Source organism: Macaca nemestrina, chromosome 15 (assembly GCF_043159975.1).
Source record: "Macaca nemestrina isolate mMacNem1 chromosome 15, mMacNem.hap1, whole genome shotgun sequence".
Lineage (NCBI taxonomy): Eukaryota > Metazoa > Chordata > Mammalia > Primates > Cercopithecidae > Macaca > Macaca nemestrina.
Window position 1 is genome coordinate 2015 of NC_092139.1, and position 18408 is coordinate 20422.

The 18408-nt window shown below is 59.5% G+C and overlaps 1 protein-coding gene across 1 annotated transcript; it reads left to right on the forward strand.

Moving 5' to 3' along the window:
* Positions 1-452: 452 nt before the first annotated feature.
* On the forward strand, positions 453-13770 carry LOC139358800 (SH3 and multiple ankyrin repeat domains protein 3-like; the record flags this gene model as incomplete). The annotated part of the gene is made up of 2 exons (XM_071080900.1): positions 453-3112; positions 11284-13770. Coding segments are annotated over 2 exons (3252 nt in total), but the record flags the coding sequence as incomplete, so codon positions are not given.
* Between the last annotated feature and the right edge of the window lie 4638 nt (positions 13771-18408).

Here is an 18408-nt window from a genome sequence, read left to right on the forward strand (position 1 = left end):
CCTTACTGAATTCCAGCCACTGTGGTTGCATCACCCACCCATGTGGGTCTCTGGGAGGAGCCTCTGAAGGCTTTTTCCACAGGGCACCTCCTTACCTGGGTATTAGCTCTTTCCCTGCCTGAGGCCTGGCTCCAGTGGCCACAGCCCTGCTGCCCCTCATCCTGCCAGTGTGTCACTCCTGCTCATTTCCGACCATCTTCCTCTCACCTCTGGTTGCCTCCAGGGCTGCTACTTCTGCCTCGGCCTTGTTCATTCAGGGGTGAGGAGCCCTGTACTGGCCCCTCCAAGCCCCTCAGCAGTTTTGTCTGCATGTCTTGCGGGGCTGTCCCTGCCTTCCTGGGATGTCTTCCTAGGGCCTGCTTGATCAAGTCCCTGGGTTTAGGCAGGTCTTGGCCCCAGCCCAGGTCATCAGAGTTTGTGTCCTTTCTCCGGGGCCTTCCTCCATCTAGTAACTGAACGCACACCTCTCTCCTGCCCTCTTCACAAGAGCCCTCCCCGTGCAGCCCTGGGCCTGGGGCACAGAGCTTGGACGTCCAGGGACCAGCGCAGACTGGGGTCTTGCTCAGAGCCCGTGCTCTGGGCTCCCTGTTTCCCCTGCTCTCCATTCCCCGCCCACCACGGGCCCCAACCCCATCTTCCCGAGCATTCTAGCGCCTCGCGCCCCGCTGGGTTCTGCCGTGGGCGTCCGTTGTGTCCGGCACAGTGGCTGCCCCGGGGTGGAGTCGGGGCAAGGCTGGCCTCTGTGGGAGGGGGTGCCGGGGTCCCCAGGAGCTTCTCGGAAGGCAGCACCCGCCCCCGCGCCCGCGCCCGCGCCCGCCCCCGCGCCCTGGCTGGTCTCACCGGCCCTTCCGTCCGCAGGGGAGGACGAGAAGCTGGCGTCCCTGCTGGAAGGGCGCTTCCCGCGGAGCACCTCGATGCAAGACCCGGTGCGCGAGGGTCGCGGCATCCCGCCCCCGCCGCAGACCGCGCCGCCTCCCCCGCCCGCGCCCTACTACTTCGACTCGGGGCCGCCCCCGGCCTTCTCGCCGCCGCCCCCGCCGGGCAGAGCCTATGACACGGTGCGCTCCAGCTTCAAGCCCGGCCTGGAGGCGCGCCTGGGCGCGGGGGCTGCCGGCCTGTACGAGCCGGGTGCGGCCCTCGGCCCGCTGCCCTATCCCGAGCGGCAGAAGCGCGCGCGCTCCATGATCATCCTGCAGGACTCGGCGCCCGAGGTGGGCGACGCCCCTCGGCCCCCGCCCGCGGCCACCCCGCCCGAGAGACCCAAGCGCCGGCCGCGGCCGCCCGGCCCCGACAGCCCCTACGCCAACCTGGGCGCCTTCAGCGCCAGCCTCTTCGCGCCGTCCAAGCCGCAGCGCCGCAAGAGCCCCCTGGTGAAGCAGCTGCAGGTGGAGGACGCGCAGGAGCGCGCGGCCCTGGCCGTGGGCAGCCCCGGCCCCGTCGGCGGCAGCTTCGCCCGCGAGCCCTCCCCGACCCACCGCGGTCCCCGCCCGGGCGGCCTCGACTACGGCGCGGGCGATGGCCCAGGGCTCGCGTTCGGCGGCCCGGGCCCGGCCAAGGACCGGCGGCTGGAGGAGCGGCGCCGCTCCACTGTGTTCCTGTCCGTGGGCGCCATCGAGGGCAGCGCCCCCAGCGCGGACCTGCCCTCCCTGCAGCCCTCCCGCTCCATCGACGAGCGCCTCCTGGGGACCGGCCCCACCGCCGGCCGCGACCTGCTGTTGCCCTCCCCGGTGTCCGCTCTGAAGCCATTGGTCAGCGGCCCGAGCCTCGGGCCCTCGGGCTCCACCTTCATCCACCCACTCACCGGCAAACCCCTGGACCCCAGCTCACCCCTGGCCCTTGCCCTGGCTGCCCGAGAGCGGGCTCTGGCCTCCCAGGCGCCCTCCCGGTCCCCGACACCCGTGCACAGCCCCGACGCCGACCGCCCCGGACCCCTGTTTGTGGATGTACAGGCCCGGGACCCAGAGCGAGGGTCCCTGGCTTCCCCGGCCTTCTCCCCACGGAGCCCGGCCTGGATTCCTGTGCCTGCTCGCAGGGAGGCAGAGAAGGCGCCCCGGGAGGAGCGGAAGTCACCCGAGGACAAGAAGTCCATGATCCTCAGCGTCCTGGACACATCCCTGCAGCGGCCAGCTGGCCTCATTGTTGTGCACGCCACCAGCAACGGGCAGGAGCCCAGCAGGCTGGCGGGGGCCGAAGAGGAGCGCCCGGGCACCCCGGAGTTGGCCCCGGCCCCCATGCAGTCAGCAGCTGTGGCAGAGCCCCTGCCCAGCCCCCGGGCCCAGCCCCCTGGCGGCACCCCAGCAGACCCCGGGCCAGGCCAGGGCAGCTCAGAGGAAGAGCCAGAGCTGGTGTTCGCTGTGAACCTGCCACCCGCCCAGCTGTCGTCCAGCGACGAGGAGACCCGGGAGGAGCTGGCTCGAATTGGGTTGGTGCCACCCCCTGAAGAGTTTGCCAACGGGGTCCTGCTGGCCACCCCACTCGCTGGCCCGGGCCCCTCACCCACCACGGTGCCCAGCCCGGCCTCAGGGAAGCCCAGCAGTGAGCCACCCCCTGCCCCTGAGTCTGCAGCTGACTCTGGGGTGGAGGAGGCTGACACACGCAGCTCTAGTGACCCCCACCTGGAGACCACAAGCACCATCTCCACGGTGTCCAGCATGTCCACCTTGAGCTCGGAGAGCGGGGAACTCACCGACACCCACACCTCCTTCGCCGACGGACACACTTTTCTACTCGAGAAGCCACCAGTGCCTCCCAAGCCTAAGCTCAAGTCCCCACTGGGGAAGGGGCCGGTGACCTTCAGGGACCCGCTGCTGAAGCAGTCCTCGGACAGCGAGCTCATGGCCCAGCAGCACCACGCCGCCTCTGCCGGGCTGGCCTCTGCCGCCGGGCCTGCCCGTCCTCGCTACCTCTTCCAGAGAAGGTCCAAGCTGTGGGGGGACCCCGTGGAGAGCCGGGGGCTCCCTGGGCCTGAAGACGACAAACCGACTGTGATCAGTGAGCTCAGCTCCCGCCTGCAGCAGCTCAACAAAGACACGCGCTCCCTGGGGGAGGAGCCAGTCGGTGGCCTGGGCAGCCTGCTGGACCCTGCCAAGAAGTCGCCCATCGCAGCAGCTCGGTGAGCAGGGCGGTGTGGGGAGGGACCCGTGCCTTGTCCGTGGCCCCCTCTGTCCTTCCTCTTGTCTGTTCTCTGGCTCTCCTGTTCCTCCTTGTTCTGTTCCATTCCTTCTGTGGCAACCCCCGACCCACCCCCGCCATCCACCTGAATCCGGTCTTGCCTGGCCTGCCTGAGAGAGGAGGTTCTTCTGGGCGTCTGACACATCAGGGTTGGTGCTCACTGTGTCCCTGTTGGTGCCAGAAATGGGAGCTGGGCTTCCCTCAGAGACTCAGGTTGGGCATGAGTCTCCATGGCCCTCCTGGATGGCCCCAGGGATTCCTGTGGGTTCTCTCTCTGGCTCCTGACGCAGGCTGTCTTTACCATTAAGGGTTGTTTTGTGTTTTACTTTGGAGGTGCGCCTCCCTCCTCCCATCCTCTGTGGCCATGTGGCTGCCCAGTGTGGCTGATACCCTCTGCCTTAGAGCTGCCTCCTGCCTTGCTTCCTTTGGCGGCTTGGAGCACACGGACTCCTTTTCTTTTGGGGGATCTGCCACTAACTTTCTGTTTCCCATCCTAGAAACATGTGTCTCTTGGCACCACCTTAGAATCCCTTAAACATGGATTCCCGTGTGTCATTTCTAAAGTGCAGTAAGAAGATAGATGGAAGTCACGCCATCTCCCTGCACTCCATCTGCCCTCTTGCCTTCTCCTCATCACTTCCCTGTCTGTCGTGCCCCTGCCCAGAAGGATCTGAGCAGGGCCTGGCTTGCTGCTGAGGCTGTCACAGCTGCCAGAGCCCTGGGCTGATCCCATAGGTCTTTCCTTGAGGACCCGACTCCCAAGGCTCCTTCTAAAGAGAAGCCTTCAGGTCCATGGGCTGCATGGATGCTGCTGGCAAAGCTGGTCATCCCCCACCCACCCCCTTGTCTGCCTTTTTTAAGCTGCTTTTGCCTTCTGTGCCCCTAGGTCTCCCCTCCCCTCTTTGGGTCTGGGGGTGGGGTATGTGGATGCCACCTCTTGACTCCTCCTTCTTGCCTCCCTGAAGACCAACCTAGTGGGCCCTGTACTGTCAGCCTTGGAGGACAGAGTTCACAGCATAGCAACGTGTTCAGAACTTAAAGACTTTACAGGTCTTACAAAGGCCTGGCCATTCTGGTTCTTTAGTTCAGGATTCAAAAGACAAGTGGGAGCTTGGGAAGCTCATGAGGCCTCTCCTAAGGTCCCGGGATGCTGCCTCCAGCTCCTGTCATCCTGGGGAATTGCTCTGGGGTCCTCTCTCCTTTTAGCCTCTTCTAACTCCCAGCCAGACTAGAAAGCCTTCTTCCCAGCATTGCAGTGTTGCAGGTGCCCGTAGAACGGGTGTTATAATCGGAGTGAGCAGCCTGGTCCCGGACCTCTGTGCAGGACCAGACCCCTGAGGCTGGGGTCGCCTGACCCACACCTGACCAGCCCCCCGTCTTCCCTGTCTGCTTCTCCCTCCGCTCCTCTCTGCCTCTTGGTCTTGATGAAAATCGAAGCTATTTTAAAAAGTGCATAGCACAGTGCCTGGCCTGGTTCAGGCCTTCAATAAACATTTGTTAAATGGATGAAAGAACAAAGCAAAATGCAAATGCTGTCTTTTGTGATTTGAGATCTAGGGAGGTGGCTTAGGACGAGAACCCACAGAAGGACCGACTCAGCATTCAGACTCATCAGGTGTCGATCCCCCGTGGTTGGGCTCAGGTGGGCCCAGGTCTCGTCCCTGGCCCCGTCCTCTCCTGTGAGGCAGTTGCAGGGCAGGGTCAGGGGATTCCTCAGCCGGAACCTCTGGCACTTCCCCTTCTCTGAGTTCATCCTCCCACAGGGCTCTTTAGCGTTCTGTCTTGGTCGGGGCAAGGTTCTCATCCCTTGGCCCTGGCTTTCACCAGGACCCTGTTAGTTTTTCTTTCTCAGATGTGGGATGGGAAGGACACACCAGCAGCCCTGACCTTTACGTGATGTCTATTCTTCTACTCAGTAGTTCCTGCAAAATTCTGATCTCTGATTGAGTTCATGTGGGTCCTCTGCTTTTCCCTGACTGATCACTGGGGTCTGGGGACGTAGGGCTGTCATCGGCCGGGCTTGAGTCCTCTGTTCTCCCAGGAGCCAGGGGGATGGGTCCGCCCACCTAGCAAGCAGGTGCTGAGCGTGAGGGAGGGGGCTCTCCAGATGGACGTCCAGTGCTGTCCCTGGAGTAACCGGATGCTGGACAGCCTGTAACAACCAATGCTCCTGTGACCCGGCCTCCACCGGCGTCAGCAACTTACTTCCTTGCTGGTCATTGGCTTGGAGCCATCAGAGGGCCATGATGTCAGTGCTCAGCGGTCACAGCTTAGTGCTGTAGTCCTAGATCAGCCACTGAAGCTCTGTGAACGTCCATCTCTCCCCTGTGAAGTGTATTTACAGCGAGCCGACTGCACAGGCTGTCGTGAGGCTGCACACAGCATCACCTGGGAAGCACCCAGCAGGCCCAGGGCTGGGGCCTGTGGACCCTCGCTGGTGTGAGCTGCCCTTGTCTCTGCTGTCACTGACACCCAGGCACTCACACACCTAGGCTAGGTCTTAGAGTCCTTTGTGGGAAAACAAGCCTATTGGATGCAGCATTGGAGACGGTCCTGCCGTATCAGTTTGTCTTCACACCATTCCATTAGACAGACCCTAACAGGATCTCCATGTTCCAGACAGTGAAACTGACGTACCACAGAGTTTCCTTGCAGACAGACGGTGGTCTGCCTGACCGTGAGCCCTGGTCTCTGGCTGCCGTAATCGAGGGCTGCTGTTGTTAAATCCCTTCCGATGACACACAATGGGCTTTTCCTCCACAGAAGTGGCAGGTGTGTGCATCAGACTCACCCCTCTGTTTACTGGTCATGTGTGTCATAAGCAGCACCCGGTGCCACCTCAGTGGCCCACCCAGGCCTGCTCTTCCTTCTCAGTTTGCCTGTGTTACCATCTGCTCCAGCTCACTCTTCCTTTCACCCTCTTGTGCTCCTTCTTGCCTTCAGACTTGGGCTCAACTGCAGCCATCTGGAGGGGGCCCCACTGCCCGTCCCGGGCCCTTAACTTCTGGTGCTTCCGGCTGCAGGCAGCAGGCCGGAGCCCAGGACACTTGGTGATGTCTGAGTCCAGTCCTGTTTCAGATCTGGTCCTTTGTCTGCCCACCACGGCTGTTGTCAGCTCTTGTCCTGCAGCCCGTAGTGGCCGGAGTCTGGTACTCACTCCTTACTTAGGGATAAAACTGCTGGTGGAACTGTCTGAAGTGTGGGAGGTTCTGACATCCAGGTATGACCGCTTCCTTCCCAGGGCCAGTCCCGGCAGAGGCGCTAGGTCACCCTCAGGGCCATATCCTGAGCCGTGTCTCCAGCCCCTTGTGTTTGTCTGCCAGGCCCATCCTTCTCCTCCCTGACCGACACCACGAGGAAGGGAATGCCTACCCACCTTCTCCACAGATGACTCATTCCTGATGTGCTTTAGCCACAAGCTGTTCTGTGGCCTGAGAGCTTTCTGGGCAAGTTAAGCTGTCCTGTATGTCATGGAACCAAAGCTCGGTAACCTGTGGAAAAATGATCATCATCATCTGGGGCCACCTTTGATTTTCAGGGGAAGCTGGAGAATGTGGCACTCTCATGCTGCCTCTGGAAGGTCCAGGACCTTTGGCCTTTTGAATCCTTGATCCCAGATTTTCCACCTGCTCTGTGCTCCCAGTTCCAAGTCTAGCCCTGCTGGACAGACCATTCACCTGCCCAGAGCCCCTCCTCGGTCTCTGGGCCCCACACCTGACTCTGAGGCTGCACTGGGGCATGGCTCAGACCTGACTGAGCCCCACAACTGGCCACAGGCGCCCCAGCTGTCTGAGGCTCACACTTGTCTCTGAGACCCTGGCTCCACACCTGGCTCTAAACTCCATTTGTCTTCCAGGCCCCATGCTCGGATCTGAATCCCATGTGGGGTCTGAGGTCCATATCGAGGTTCACTTTTGCCTTGGTACTTAGCTTTATGTGGGACTCTCACATCTCGTTTTGTAGGTAAAGTTCATGGCAAAATAGGTTGGGAAACACAAAAAGAGGTTATTTGCTGCAGTACTTATGGTGCCTTTGACAAGCTCATGTGGAGGAGGGCACTGTGTGCTGTGGTCTCCAGACCTGCTGGAGTCAGTTCCTAGATCTCACAGAAGACCCTGTTCCTCAAAATGGTCAAGAAACCCTGTCCTAATGGCCTGCTGCAGACCCTGCCTGCTAATGTATTTGTCAGGGATGTGAACAAAGCACTGTGTGCTTGGCGGATCACACTGGTAAGCAGGGCCAAGGCCAGCAGGGCCTGCTCTATTGAAACCCAGACTGAATGTGTCACGTGCCTGCCAGTGGGGACCCTGCAGGCCACATGCAGCTGGGGCAGGTGTGTTCCCAGGATCCCTGAAGCCTGTTCAGGGAGTAGGAAGGAGGTACAGAGGAGGGGTCATAGGACACTGGGGCCCATCAGAGCTGGAGCTGGAAACAGGCGGGGTGTGAGGAGCAAGACGTGTTACTGCAGAGGATGCACCGGAAGCTTGAGAGCCCATGTCTGGTTTTGTGCTCCTCTGAGAATTAGTTCCCTTAATGAGGCCTCTAGTTTGCAAAAGGCCACAGGCCTAGACCTACCCCATGTGAGTGCAGTGGCAGAAGGCGCGAGGCAGTAACCAGGGCCGGAGTGTGGACATTCTCCCGCCTGTTGGTCCCAGTGGGCTGACCGAGTTGGGCACGCCTGGCAGGGACATGTCGTACTATTGTTGCATTTTGTTAGTGCATCTGGTATTTCTGGCTTTGCGCTGGGTACCAGGAGGCAAGGAGAACTGGTAAGAAGTGGAGTGAAGGGCCTGAGACCATGAACGGTCTGGATCCAGAAATGGCTAGGGGGAAAGAGGAGGTCTGGGTTGATATTAGGAGTTGGTCATTGGTTGTAGGGTAAAAAGAGGAGCTGATGGTGGCTCCCAGGCTCTGTGTGTGACAATGACAGGGTGCCATTCACTGAGTTAGTGGATACCCCAGTAGAGGTGTTGAACTCATCAGAGACTGTCTGGGTCTTACATGTAGCATTCCTGGGCACATCGGCCATAGCAAACGGTGTGAGTGGATAATGTTGCCCAGGAGAAATTGCAAACTAAGAAGAGGGGAGCTCCAAAAATCCATCTAGGAAGGAAGAGGCCTAGGAAAGAATGTCTCGAAGGGAAACAGACGAACAGGTCAGCAGCAGGGTCTTGCTGACGGCCTGGGCGACTGCGGGGCAGAGGTCGGAGTGGGGAGGGTGTGGCAAGGCCAGACCTCCCTCACTGGCTGAGAGTCGCTGGGAAACAGACAGTGCAGGATTCAAATGTAGGTGGAAAGACGTGGGGCCGTGGGGGCCTCAGCGTGGTCTGGACTCAGCCTCTTCAGGGCGGCCGCTGGAGGTGTCCGTGGGTGATGGTGCCTGGCGAGGTATCATGTGTTAGAAGGGAGGTGGCCCAGAAGCTCTTTGGGAGGCTGGCAGGTGCTGTGGTGTGGCTGTTCGGCGGCCGGAGCCTGGCCAGGGAGGTGGCGAGATGGCTGAGAGGGACAGTGGGTATGCAGGGAGGCCATGGGAACATGGAAGTCAGACATGGACACTGCTCGGGTGTGTGCCCTGGAGATGGTGTGGGCAGTACCCTGTTCCCCAAGAGAAAGAGAAGCAGACACCCGGGCCATGGGTGACCCCAGGCCCCTCCCTCCTGTGCCCTGGGGCCTTTGAGGGCACAGCCTTCCTTGGGCGTTTCCTCTTGGCCTCCTGACATCTCCAGCATGCTCTGGGAGGCGGGAGCAATGTGACTGGCTCTCCTCACGTCTCTTGCCCTCTGGCTGCCTGGGTGCCTCTGGAGCCAGCCTGCCCTCTGCCCAGGTCTCCAGCTCAGCCCCTGCCAGTACTACCCAGACAGGCACAACTCTGCTCTGCCCAGCTTGGACCTCCTGGAGCCCAGACCCTGCTCTGGGCTCCAGCCGAGCCTCCCGGCTGTGCTGCCCATGCCTGCCCTGTGCCTCTGCCTTCACTTCTGTGGTCCTGCAACTCATCAGTGTGCTTCAGTCACACCTGAGACTCCAGGTACACTTGCCATCACAACTCCATTGAAAGCTAAGCCTTGGGGCAGGGGCAGGGCCAGGGTAGGTGTCCATCCTGTGATGCAGGTCCCCAGGCCAGGGCCACTGTGTCGGGTCTGGTGGGTAGAGACCAGGTGCATATTCCTGGTCCTGTTCCTCTCTGGGTGTCCCAAGTCAGGTCCCTCAGAGCGATTATCTTGGAGTATCCCCTGGCAAACCCCTCCAGCAGTCACCACCACCTGGGCACACACCCCCAGGGGACCCCCCTGACCTACCACCACCCGGCACCTCCCCTCGGGAATCCCCCGCAACCCTGGCTGCTTCTCCACTTTGCCCCACTGTGCAGATGGATCCATGGAGGCCAGATCCAGTGGGAGCAAAGACAGCTTATTCTGGTGGTTGGTGCCTGTGCTAAGGCCCACCTCAGGAGTTCTTGAAGCCCCTTTCTTTTGGGGGGCACAGTATGGCCTCTTCAGGAAGCTCTGCTCTGGATCTGAGCAGCTGGGAGGAGGCAGTAGGGACAGAGGCTGAGGAGAGGACAGAAATGAGGTCCCGTGGGAGAGAGAGGGCTCAGATCTCCACAGAGGGCTGACCTCCCACAGGTGGGAGACAAAAGACGAAACCTGCTTTAAGGGGGGGCCCCATGCCTGTGTGGGGCAGGCACTGGTGATGCTGTGTGGTGAGGACAGCACAGAGGTTGGGGTGGGGGGACTCAGCCTGGGCAGGGGCAGGGAGGGGGTGGGAGGGCCACTGGAGAGAGGCCCGGCCAAAGAGGATGTCAGGGGCTCAGCACCCCCAGGCGCCAGGCACCTGCCGAGCACTGCAGCCACGCTTGTGGTTCACCTGCACTTGGAGACTTGCACAGGCGCCTCTCCTCCACCAGCAGCTCCAACTTTGTCCCTCCCACAGCAGCTGGGCCCTCTGCACCTGAGTGCCTCCCTCCACACCTGGCTGCCCGTTGTGTGGTTGCAGCTGTGGGTCGCGTGGGCCTGGCCGGCTAACTCTCTCTCTCATTGCTCTCTCCTGCCCATCTGCATGTGGCTGCTCTGTCGAGCTGCGCCGTGGTCCCGAGCGCCGGCTGTGTAAGTGAGCATGCTCATCCCATGCCTCTTGCCGTCCACACGCTGTGCCTGTCTGCTGGGTCTCTGCTCTGCGTGGCTGTGAGAGGCTCTGGTGCCACTGACAGCCCCTTGAGGCTTCCCCTGACCCAGTGGGGATAGGGATGGGAATGGGAGGACATGGGAGTGGGTTTTCTGTGGAGCTATCACCTCAGGTAGGCCTCCCACCGCGGCAGAGCCAAGGAGGGGCTAGAGCTCTAGGGTCCTGTCAGGTGAGGCTGGGAAGTGAGCTGCCATTGGTTCTTGCGTGTGTGCGTGCGTGCATGTGTGCGTGTTGCGTGTCTGCGTGTGTGTGCTGCTGCCACTGCGGCATGTCTGTAACGCGTGTGGGCACCGTGGCTGCTGTTGTGTGCTGTCTGTGCAGGAGGCTGCCTTTGTGTTGTGGGTGTGCACGGCCTCACACCTGCCCTGCATGTGCTGCTGCTCCATCCGGGTGCGACCCCTGCCTGGTGTGTCTCCTGTGTCACGGACCTGTTCAACCTCGTGCCGCTGCCAGCCTTTATCACGACTCAGCTGTCCCTGGAACTAGCCCAGGGTCCCCTGGGTCTTCTCATGAGAGCAGAGCTGTGTGGGGGGTGGGCGGTGAAGGGTACTGCCCGTGTCTTACCGTCCAGGGCATCTGTGGATCCCGCCGTGCCCAGAGCCGGTGTCGGAGGCTGGCAGGAGGGAGAAGCCAGCCCTTTGCCATGAGAGGCTGCCTTGTCTTTGGTTGGGCTGCACTTGGAGCCTGGATGGAGTGGAGGGGGCCGCCAGTCATTCCTCATATTCCAGCCAGTCACTGGCTCTGGTCCCAGGGGCCAAACGAAAGGGCCAGGGTAACCATAGGATCCCCCCCTTATTTCTTCCTCTGGCCGGGCTACTCCCGCCAGCCCCAGCCCCAGCCCCTTTCCTCCTGGACCCTGCCCGCTCCCTTCCGCCCGTCCCCGCTTGGCTGTGCGCCCCTCACCTGGCGCTGACCCCTCTCCCTCCGCAGGCTCTTCAGCAGCCTCGGTGAGCTGAGCTCCATTTCAGCGCAGCGCAGCCCCGGGGGCCCGGGCGGCGGGGCCTCCTACTCGGTGAGGCCCAGCGGCCGCTACCCCGTGGCGCGACGCGCCCCGAGCCCGGTGAAGCCCGCGTCGCTGGAGCGGGTGGAGGGGCTGGGGGCGGGCGCGGGGGGCGCAGGGCGGCCCTTCGGCCTCACGCCCCCCACCATCCTCAAGTCGTCCAGCCTCTCCATCCCGCACGAGCCCAAGGAGGTGCGCTTCGTGGTGCGCAGCGTGAGCGCGCGCAGCCGCTCCCCCTCGCCGTCGCCGCTGCCCTCGCCCGCGTCCGGCCCTGGCCCCGGCGCCCCCGGCCCACGCCGACCCTTCCAGCAGAAGCCGCTGCAGCTCTGGAGCAAGTTCGACGTGGGCGACTGGCTGGAGAGCATCCACCTGGGCGAGCACCGCGACCGCTTCGAGGACCATGAGATAGAAGGCGCGCACCTGCCCGCGCTTACCAAGGACGACTTCGTGGAGCTGGGCGTCACGCGCGTGGGCCACCGCATGAACATCGAGCGCGCGCTCAGGCAGCTGGACGGCAGCTGACGCCCCACCCCCACTCCCGCCCCGGCCGTGCCCTGCCGGCAGGGCCCCCCACCCCCACCCCGGGCCGCGGGCTCGGCCTGCCCCTAACGACGGCGCCCGGGCCAGGAATGTTGCATGAATCGTCCTGTTTGCTGTTGCTCGGAGACTCGCCCTGTACATTGCTTAGTGCTCTCACCGGCCGCCCAGCCCACCCAGCACACAGTCAGGAAGGGCGTGGACCAGGGAGGCTGGGGCGGGAGGGGCCGGGGGTGGGATGCTCTAGCCTGACCACCGCCTTCACAGCTCCTGGTGGCCATTCTCCCAGAGGGGGAACCTAGTCCAGCATGCGAGGTCAGGACCCGCCTTGGTGACTCGGGGGGAGGGGGGAGACATTGGGATTCTCGATGGGGGCCAAGGAGCCCCCCTGTTTTGCATATTTTAATCCACTCTATATTTGGAACGAGAAAAGGAACAAATATCTCTGTCCGTAATAGTTTCCTCTCCCCTCCCTTCTACTTCCACTGGTCCCACTGCAGCTGCCCAGTCTTCCATCTCCGGCCCCTCACTGCCACTGCCACCCCACAACGGGGCAGGGGACGCTCCAGCTGGTCTGGGGTTGGCCAGGGCCCTAGTGGTCCGCCCTGGGGCCCCAGCTCGGCCCCTCCCCTCGCTGAGCTCCAGTGTGCCCCACCGACCTTTCAGGTGCTGCCCGTGGGGGGAGGGGCGGCAGGCCGCGGGTCCTGCTGTGCACCCGCGGGACCAGCCGGCCTGGGAGACCATCGGCCGGGGGGGTGAGGGCAGGGCCCTGCCGCTCCACCGCAGCCATCTTCCTCACAGGGTCTCTCCCCAAGGAGGGGGCCAGTTTGGTCCCCATGCTCTTGGGCAACTACAGCAGAGAAGCCTCCCTGCCTTGGACCCCAAAGTCTCCTGTCCTGCCCTTTGTGTGTGTGGGTGAAACTGGGTGCGTCTGAGCACGTGGGAGCCACGTGTGTGCCTGATTACTGAGTGGCCCAGGGGCCGCTCTGGACTAGCGTGGGGCTGTGGAGGCGTGCACAGTGTGCATGCATGGGGTGTGCCTGTGAAAGCACCCTGTCTCCTCTTCCAAAGAAAGTCCGAGGCCATCCTTCACCCTGGGTCCTGCTGTTTGCCCAGCCTGTCCTTCCAGAGCCTCACCCAGCCTGAGCGGGGGTCCCTGGTGAATCCCTGCTGCTTGGGGAGGCCCCAAGAGCCCCTTGGAGGCAGCGCCCCCACCTTGGGCTTCTGAGGGGATCCTAGGGGGACCCCTAGAGTCAGGCCACCACTGGCCCTGGGGAGAGTCAAAGGCCCCCGAGGGTGCCCAGCCCCCCACACTGTGACTCCTCACACTCAGCAATGACCTGTGGGGTGGGGGCCCTGGGACGTTTTTAAACCTAGGGTTTGGAGTCTGGACTAAGCTCCATCCACGTCACTCACAAGTTTCTGTTTATATTTCTAGCTTTTTTTAATAAAATAAAAAAAAAGACAGAAAACAGAAGTTTTCACAACCCAGGGGCCTGGCACGCCGGTCTGTGCCTGCCCGCCCCGCCCTGGCCCACCGGCCCCACTCCCTGGGCGCAGAGTCACACCCACTCACCCTTCCGCCAACAGTCCAGGTCACACAGCAGCAGTCACTGTAACAGACTGCCACATACACACTCGGTCTCACACTCACCTGTGGGTTTTGGTTCCGTTCAATTTGGGTTTTTAACTTTACAGGGTCAGTTCCGCTTCACCTCCTTTTGTATGGAGTTTCATCCGGGGGGTTTCACCCCCTGCTCCAGTCCTGAGGCCTCCTGACCCTGACGTTGTGATACACCCCACAGAGATCTATGTTTCTTATATTATTATTGATAATAATTATTATAATATTATTATGTAATAAATTTATAAGAAATGAAGCCATGTCTCACTTGCCTGCTTGAGGGGATATTTGTCTCTGTCCCTCATACAGGCCACACAAACCTCCTCAGCCTGGACCACATGCACGGGTGACTCCCGGATCCCTATCTTTGACCTCCATGCCTAAGCACCCGGCATCTTCCAGCATCTTCTCCGAGTCTGCTGGAACCCAGCCCACGCCTCCTGCACCGAAGGCTTTTCTCTGTTCACCAACCCACTGAGTAGCACCTCCTAAGGTGGAGGCCGCTTGTCCCCCATGACCTCTGCCAGGTTTTAAGGCTAGGGTTTAAGACTTGCTTCCTCCAGTGTCCAGTTGTTTTTAAATTCTGCTGCTCCTGTCTTGGAACCCCCTCACATCTCTCGCAACTGTCCTACCCCACGGCTGCAGACCAAATTTAGGCCTCACTCCTTCCCTGCTGATTCACTGGTTTTTCTGTTTCCATTTCTGCCCTCTGCTCACAAACACTAGCCTGTCTGTAAATGCAGCTGGTGGATGGACCCCATGAGCCAGTCCGGCCCAGCCAGTGCTGCTGTGATCCTGCCAGCATCCCCTGCTCCCTCTGAATGCACACATGCTGCTCGCCAGTCTCCCCTCACCTCCTGCAGTCCCCGAGCCACCATGACGCTTCAGGGCTCTATGTCACACATGCCCTCCTCCTTCTGCCCGGATCACCCATCGTTCGCCTGCATCGAGCATACATAGCTTGGAGGCTGATCTCTGGATCCTGTCTTCCAGGACGTCTTCTCTGACCCGCCCTCCCTGGAGTCGGAGTTAGAGGTCAGGCTCTGCATCTGCACAGCCCTGGTGCTATCTCAAATTAGAGCAAGTTGGTGCTTTTCACCTTGGGTTGTCTGGCCAGTTGGATGTGAGGTTTACTTTTTGTTCCCACCCCGAGCCAGGCACCAGAGAGAAGACATTATCCTTCAGGAGCGCACAGGCAGTCATGTAAGCAGGCGATAATGAGGTAAAAAAGACATGTCCTGGGGTGGCACCTGGTGGGGGTGGCCAGCCAACAGGAGGGACAGAGACCCCTGCTGAGTGGAAGGAGGTGGTGAGCTACGCCTTGAAGGGTAAACAGTAAGGCAAGTGGGCAAAGGCAATCAAGAGGGAGCCGTGAGAAAGTAGAGGGCACAGGACCCAGCTCTGAGAGAGGGCCGGGGCTGCAGAGATGTGACCTCCCTGGAGGGGTGGGTTGCTTACAGGAGGGGCAGTGGTTTCAGAGCCTGTACACACTGGGTTGAGGTGGCACGTGAATATGATAGAATGGCAATCGCATACCTTGGCTCTGAGGTTAACCCTAGCCAGGGGTGGGGCCAGTGGCACCGTGGAGAAGTGCCACTAGCCCCAGACTCCGAGTCCCCCTGTGGAGACCCAGGTTTCCATCTGCAGCCTGGGGAGACCCACCCTCCTGATGCCGCACACTCAGGCCTAGAGCGAGTCAGGGGCCCCCTGCTCCCACACTCAGACCCTTGCATGGCCCCCCTCCTTGACTTCCTGTGCAACCCTTTCCTTATGATGGCCTCAGTTTCTAATCCAAAAATGAGATGAAGATTAGGAAATGTTGAAAATTTGGAATTGTGTGGCCTCTGCTCTTCCTGTGGGCTGGCCGCCCCCAGCCACTCCCAAGACCTGTGGACAACTTTGGGGCCAGGCCAGGACATGGAGGCTGCTTTTGTTTTGTTTTAAGACAAGGTCTCACCCTGTCACCCAGGCTGGAATACAGTGGCAAGATCATGGCTCACTGTAGCCTCAACCTCCTGGAATCAAGCGATCCTCTTGCCTCCGCCTCCCAAGTAACTGGGACCACAGCCGTGGGTGATCACACCTGGCTATTTTTTTTTTTTTTTTTGGTAGAGATGGGGGCCTCACTTTGCGGCCTAGGCTGGTCTAGAATTCCTGGCTTCAATCGATCCACCCTCCTCAGCCTTCCAAAGTGCTGAGATTACAGGCGTGAGCCACCTTGCCCAGCCTGAGGATGGTTTTCTTTTTTTTTTTTTTTTTTTTGAGACGGAGTCTCGCTCTGCTGCCCAGGCTGGAGTGCAGTGGCCGGATCTCAGCTCACTGCAAGCTCCGCCTCCCGGGTTTACGCCATTCTCCTGCCTCAGCCTCCCGAGTAGTTGGGACTACAGGCGCCCGCCACCTCGCCCGGCTAATTTTTTGTATTTTTAGTAGAGACGGGGTTTCACCCTGTTAGCCAGGATGGTCTCGATCTCCTGACCTCGTGATCCGCCCGTCTCGGCCTCCCAAAGTGCTGGGATTACAGAGGATGGTTTTCAAGCTGTCATCATCCATAGCCTCAAAGGGCCTTCGTCCTTCTCCGTGGCGCCATGCAGACCCTCATTTGCTCGCTTAAGCCACCCCTGAGGCACCTGCTTCCCCTGGGTGAAGACCTGAAACCCACCCCTTTTTGGCCCTCAAGGTTTCACTGCCTCAACCGTTCTGACTCCCTCTGGGATCTTCTTACCTTCCTGGCTGGCTGGACACTGAGGACGGATGGATAAGGTTTCTGCTCCTCACAGAGGGCGGTGGGGACAGGAACGGAAGAATAGGTGATTGGGGGCTGGAAAGGATTGGAGATCAGGGTGAGAAAAACTGGGGTGGGAGTTGGATTGCCCGGGTAAATAAGGAATGGGGACAGAAGTGGGTATGGCTGGCGAAGGCAATGGGTGGTTGGGGTGAGCAGGAGCAGCGAGAATGGCTGGGATGAGCTGGAGGGGTCCCTGGGGTTGGGGTGGAAGCAGAGAACAGGGAGGAGTTTGAGGGGAAGCCCCCATCCTGCCCCCTGGGCTGGGCACTCTGCCTCAGCCTGAACCATGCCCTCGGATGGGACCCCACCTTCTGGCCCCAGACCTGTCACCCATCTCTCCTTTGCTCTTGGAACAGCATGAAGAAGGTCAAACAAAGTCACTCTGAGTTGAGATGTCTGTTGCTTCCATTAGATTAAATGAGAAAATTAAATGGGGCTGGGCGTGGTGGCTCACGCCTGTAATCCCAGCACTTTGGGAGGCCGAGGTGGGCGGATCACAAGGTCAGGAGATCGAGACCATGGTGAAACCCCGTCTCTACTAAAAATAGAAAAAATTAGCCGGGCGCAGGGGCGGGCGCCTGTAGTCCCAGCTACTCGGGAGGCTGAGGCAGGAGAATGGCGTGAACCCGGGAGGCGGAGCTTGCAGTGAGCCGAGATCGCGCCACTGCACTCCAGCCTGGGCGACAGAGCGAGACTCCGTCTCAAAAAAAAAAAAAAAAAAAAAAAAAAAAGAAAATTAAATGGGCTGGGCCAGGTACTTTTCCTGCAACCATCACTATAGCCAGGGGTAGGCACAATGACTGGCAGCCCCTTCTAGAATCAGAAGTGGGTAAGATTTGCAGAGTCAAACCATAATGGTCTTAGACATTGACATTGGGTCTTCAGACTTTGTTATTGATACCTCCTAAATATTTATAAAGAAATGGGTGCTATCCATTAAAAAACCTGAATAACATTTTCTTTAACAGTCAAAACTTTAATTTTTTTTTTTTTTTTTTAGACGGGGTGTCACCCCTGTTGCCCAAGCTGCAGTGCAATGGTGCTATCTTGGCTCACTGCAACTTCTGTCTCCCAGGTTCAAATGATTCTCCTGCCTCAGCTTCCTGAGTAGCTGGGACACAGGCGCCACCGCACCTGGCTAATTTTTGTATTTTTTATAGAGACGGGGTTTTGCCATGTTGCCCAGGCTGGTCTGGGACTCAAGTGATCTTCCTGCCTCAGCCTCTGAAAGTGCTGGGATTACAGGCATGAACGTTGTTTGCACGTGGGCCCACTTCTTGAATTCTTCTTGCCATTTCTTGAATTGTATTTCCAAAGTCTTTTTCTGGTTATTTATCAGACACAATTTGATGCTCAGTTAAAATAAGTGAGGCCTCCTAACACTCAGTAGTGGAGCTGAAACCTATTCACATACAAGTCATCACATAGGACCTCCTGCCCTTCAGCTAGAGGCAGTGAGGCTACCTGACACAAAGGTAAAAAAAAACTCCTGACACTCAGGTGGAGGAAATAAAGTGTCTTGACCAGATAGGGCATATAGGAGACAGGAGGTTTCATGACTCTCAGGTAAGGGAGATGAGACCTCCAGATAACCAGGAAGAGGTGAGAATACCTGCAGACCTCAAGAGGTTGAGACAAGAACTTTGGACACCCAGAATAGAGGAGATCTCATGATACTCTGGCAGAGGAGATGAAAGTTCCATGCCACTTAGACAGGGATATGAGACTATATTCAAGTAGAGGGTAGGACATGCCCTGGCACCCAGATGGGGGCAATGAGATCTCCCAGCACTCCAGTATGCCAGTAAAGACTTCAGAATATTCACAGAGGTAAAACACAACCTCTGGACATTCAGCTAGAAGATGTAAGACCTCTTGATTTTCAGGTAGAGAAAATGCGACGAGGTGACACTTGGGTGGTGTAGATGAGAATTCTTAACCTGTAGGTGGAGGCAATGCGGACCTCTGGCATTGAAGTGGAAAAACAGAGTTGTTGTTGCTTTCAAGGAAGGAGGTGATCACGCCCTGATACTAGGTGATATATATGAGACCTACTGAACATTCATTTGAGGATGTCGTAAGTATGACATTCAGTTAGAGAAAATAGAA